General features: G+C 27.5%; 1 protein-coding gene across 1 annotated transcript; it reads right to left on the bottom strand.

Annotated features, from left to right (window-relative positions):
- Positions 1 to 497: 497 nt before the first annotated feature.
- On the bottom strand, positions 498 to 2,825 carry LOC136085168 (uncharacterized). The gene is made up of 4 exons (XM_065806456.1): positions 2,751 to 2,825; positions 2,391 to 2,479; positions 2,072 to 2,185; positions 498 to 1,939 (listed from the first exon to the last, which is right to left on the bottom strand). Exons 1-4 carry the CDS (start codon positions 2,823 to 2,825, stop codon positions 1,525 to 1,527), a joined length of 693 nt encoding a protein of 230 aa, XP_065662528.1. The 3' UTR covers positions 498 to 1,524.
- Between the last annotated feature and the right edge of the window lie 2,554 nt (positions 2,826 to 5,379).

Raw genomic sequence — 5,379 nt, 5'->3', positions numbered from 1 at the left:
TAAATTAATAATAAATTATAAAAATTTTATTTATTATAATGGTATATAAGCAATATACTCATTAAAACATTTATTTTTAACAAGTTTTTATACCTCATTTTAACGCTCATCTATTAATATAAAATGCAATCAAGTTTTAAACAGCAAACTTAAAATTACTTAACTGTATATACAAAGTTTCTTATGTAAGTTATTCAAAGTACAATTAGTGGTAATAAAAATAGTCATGGATACCATCATTAAAATCCAAACATGTTTTTAAGTTGTTTTTTTAATTGTTCTTTACATTATAAACACTTTACATAAATTATAAACATTATAAACTCATGAATATAAGATTTCAATTGCCAAAGGGACGAGCATATGCGAAATATTTCTAAAATAAATATCTTGCAAACGTGAGTCGAACACTTTACCACTACCCTACTACTGCATTGGTCCTAAATCCTAAACACACTTTTATATTCCTCGCAATCAAAAAAGTAAAAGCAAGTACATTCATATAAAGATGTTTTATTAACATCAAATGCATAACAAAATTATTTATTAAAAAACCACAAAGTCGTTTTTAGTTTCAAAATGAATTTCCCTGAATTTTAGTTTGGTCAAAATATATTTATGACGAGCTTCCCTGCCATATACTTGGTCACTAGCCTCTGTATCTAATTTGACAGCGCGTTCTATGCTTTGCGCATGAGAAGGAAACTCAGGTAAGTTCGGAACTTCCTTAGTTGCAATTAGTGCATCGATTTGGTCATCCTTCAACCATATTGTTGATGCCGGTTCACTGCTTTTCTTAAAGTCAATTAATTCTGTCCAAGAAGTTGCTTGAAAGTTTATGTCAACATTAGCAATATTTGTAACACGGCATTCTTTATCTTTACTTGTCCTGAGTTTTTTAATGACTAGTAACGCCTGTTCCCTTATGTTAGAATCTTCATATCTAAGCATACAATATAAAAAGTTCTCAGGCAATAGACAATATGAATTTTTTTTTTAGATTTTTAAAACAAATATTCTGTATTTCCTCATCTTGCTTTCTTATCTGTTCTGTCATTTTAAAGAATATACTCGGAATATCCATAAATTTAGAAGATCTTTTGATAAGAAACCAAATGTATGCATACACTTGTACAATAAAATTATCAAGCCTTACATGCCCTAGACTTGGTGCTTCAGTACGAGTATACAAAGCCATAATTCGAATTGCTAAAGTCAACCATCTTGCGTTGTTTAGTGGACCAATTTTTCTTTTAAAAAATATGGGATTAACAAATCTTTTAGAAATTCCAAAACAATATTCAAATAATAGTCTTTGATCGTGACTTAAATCATTAATTACTTCATGGGAATATTTAGTATCTCCACTGGAGTATCAATTTTGGTAAACTTCACTTGTGGGTTAAGATGGAAATCTATAGAAACTTGCTTTCCAATAGGTCCTGAAAATTTATTTGGACACTTCGAACTGCCATCAACTATTTTGAATACTTTTCGAAATGGAAGTTCATTGTTATGCAAAGTTTATCCGATAAGGTGAATTTTTCTTTCTAATTTCTTTTCTAAACACGCAACAACTCCAGTTTTGAAACCTGTATTGACATTTGTACTATCAAGAAGAAGAGCTTGTACTGAATTTAAACTACCATACTCTTTCAGAACATTATATACAACTTCACTTTGAAGTAAACCAGCTGCATCATTTGATGGAAGATTTTTATGAGAGAGATATGAACCATTTTTAAAACTATTTTCATTAGTAAAAGTTAAATGATGTTCTTTTTCAGTAACTCTCGACAAGTGAGTTTCTCCATTTTCAATGACATCCTTAAACTGAAGAACATTTTTATCATCTTTACCATCAACACTCAAACACACCAAGTTACTTAAATTATTATCATGTTGATCACCATATCTTGACATTACTTTCTTCTTCTCTCTATAAAACAACTCAAAGTATTATATTTAGCAAAATATCATATTAAATGGTTTGTAAATAAGCATTTATATAAACTAATAAATAAAGAGATATATTTGTATTTGTCTAACATATATAATGAAATGGTTTTACCTCTCAATTTTGCTTCGATCTACAACTTGATTCAAATCTCCATGTTTAATGATTCCATAATCTAGTAGTAGAGCATTCGCTAGTGCAGCTGCATTACGAGATGAGACATCATATCTACAAATAAGAAACTATGAAATAAATAAACAAAACTGAAAAAGCAAAGTATATTATCTATATGTGATCTCTTAACATTCTATATTCACCCTCTCTTCTCCTACTGGGGATGAACAATGAACTTATGATTTTTTTTTCATACTTTTAATATAGTATATCTAAGAAATTCTCATCTAAACTCAATATGTATGAAAATTTTATATACCTGACAGCCTCAATTGCAAATCTATCAAGTTTAATTAAATTATATGGAGAACTTTTTAATGGATTATATTCTTCCTCAGAATCATTTACCTGTAAAAATACTTAGTATTTAAAATATAAAAAAAACAACTATATATCTCAAGCAGCACACTTTGTAGGGCCAACATTTAAAAAACGTTGAAATCGTTGAAACAAAGCTGTTTTAGCGTTGCCCCAGTGTGCTGTTTGCAATATATATATATATATATATATATATATATATATATATATATATATATATATATATATATATATATATATATATATATATATATATATATATATATATATATATATACAAATATACATATATATATATTACCAAAACATCTGGATTGGATGCTGAAACTTCAGATCTGTGACCAGAATCAATCAACGAGTTATGAGCAAAAGGCATTTTAACATGATCTATAAACTCTACTTGACCTAACTTTTCCGGAGTAAATGTACTAGATTTTTAATTAGCCTTTCCTAGCTGATAAATACCTTTTGGACCAATCTTGTTTCTCTGGTCACGAATATATGCCCTGTCTTCAGAAGGGACCTTAAATATAATTTTTAAAAATAATCAACTACTTCAGTTTAATTGAAGTGAAATCAAAGTATAATAATAAAATTCTTAGTACAATAATTGCAGTTAAAACAACAAATATTCTAATATATACAATAATATATAAAAAAGATACAAGATGTGCTCTACTTGGCAATTGATGATGCTACACTTAACATCCCTGTCATTACATAAAACAGTCGCTAATTCACAATTACATGATGATATATCAAAGAGTTTAAAAATCATATGTTGATACTCCTTACTTTTAGATTTACAACGTCCTCGGTTTATAGATTTTACTCTTTCAAAAAGATTTCTTAATTTTCTTAAGATTGAGTTTCTCTGAAGAAGAGATAGACGTGGGTTTACTTTATTCCACAAAGTACTAAGAGAATTCTCAACTTCTTCTAGTAGATTCTGTTTGATAATATTTTGGTTATTGCTTTCAGTAAAATAAAAAAACTGAATTACTTGACGAAATGTTGGAAGATCAGCTGAAGGAAGGCATTTCTGATGGGAGGCCTCCGTATTTTAAACTATTTTCCAAACGAGTTTTCCTGGATTTGCTCTTAGGCATTTTTTTTTATAAATTGTTTTGCTAAATAGCAAAACAATTATAAAAAAAATGCTTAAGAGCAAATCCAGGAAAACTTTTTAAATTATGATTTATTAATATTAATAAATCATAATTTAAAAAGCTAAAAAAAAAACAACAAAACAATGTGCAATGCGCATGCCCACTTTGAAAAAAAATCAAAAAATGGCGGTTTTCCTCGAAAATAGATTAAGTCTATTAGATAGCTAGATAATTGTCAGCGAAAAACCGAAATTTTTGTATATTGATACATTTAAATGTTATAATAATTTTTTTTTTCAACATGCAAACTATCTTTATAATAATTTAATTTTAAGAAACAAAATAAACATGAACGTGTTGCATAAAATTATAAATATATGGTTACAAATTTAATATTCCCTTTGTAACCAATGACCGCATCCATCTTTAAAATTCTTTAGTTTATAATTGTCATTGCGCTTGCGTATAATAACTTGGTGCTTCTAAATGACCGTGAGCTGTCTATCAAAAATTGCAAGTAAGAGCACTTGCAATGTAATTTTGCAAGTCACAGCACTTGCTTTAGGTTTTTGCAAGTCGAAGCACTTGCGATGAATTTTTGTAAGTCACAGCACTTACAATGAGTTTTGGCAATTTTTGGGAGTCAACTTGATAAAATTGTAACTCTCCAGAGACAACATCTGCAGCAAGTTGGATCTTTTTCATACAAGTAAGAAATGGTGTAAATTAAGTTATTTTTTCGTTTATTACCCTTTCCTACACCACCATTATACAAAACAAGTTTGCATTTGCAGGTTTGTAATTGGATCGTATTGGGTCAAAAACTAATGCAGCATATAAATATTTTTAAATCAATAAAACTATTTTTTAAAAAACTAAAATAAAAGTAATAACTATATAAAAATACAACGATTAATAAATTATGTGATTGGACAACAACCGCATCAATAATAAATAACTATAATTAAATACAAAGAGGAAACAATTTTGTAATAAAATAATAAATCATATAACAGGAATTTAACTGACTTATATTTATCCTTTCAAGATCAACTTCATCTAAACAATAATTAAATTTTGAATAAATTATAAAATTAAAAATAAAACTTTATTTTTACAAAGTAATATAAGCATTTTTATATACTATTTACATAATGATCCATGGCCTACAGTTATTATACGGCCTGATTTGTTGCATTTTCCGTAAAAAATTAAGAGGCCAGTTTTTTACGGCGAATGTTTATTTTATCAAGATGGTCGAGGAATACGGTAAACAATATATAATAGAAGTCAAAAGTGCGCCTCGTTTTCAAATTTTAAACGGTTGCCGTAATTATAGTCAACGAAGCAGCGGAATGCCATATGAAATCGTAGTGGTAAAAGAACGTTTTTTGTAAATGTTACAATATTGCTGTAATATTTATGTTATTATCGTACCATTATTATGAATATGAATTTTAGAATTTTGTTTATCTATTCTTATTTGTATGTATTATCTATTCTTATTTGTACGATTATAAATTACAATTTGGTTATTATTATGGGGAACCAATTTAACGTCCAGTTTATATGTTTATAAAAAGTTTATAAACTCCTATAACAAATTAAAATTGTATTATTTATTGTATATTATCTTTAGTAATTTGCATTTTTTGATTATGCCGCTTTTTAAAACTGCATTGAGTTTAGAAGAAGCACACAGTTTTATTAAAGACCATGAACATGTGTACAGTTCGGTTTAGTACATCTTTCTCTACGAAAGGCTTCGGAAATACTGCTATATTAAATATGTTTATATATATATATATATATATATATATA

The sequence above is a fragment of the Hydra vulgaris genome, chromosome 09 (assembly GCF_038396675.1).
Source record: "Hydra vulgaris chromosome 09, alternate assembly HydraT2T_AEP".
NCBI classification, from domain to species: Eukaryota; Metazoa; Cnidaria; class Hydrozoa; order Anthoathecata; family Hydridae; genus Hydra; species Hydra vulgaris.
The sequence above is the reverse complement of the archived record's forward strand: the minus strand, read 5'-3'. Positions and strand labels throughout refer to the sequence as shown.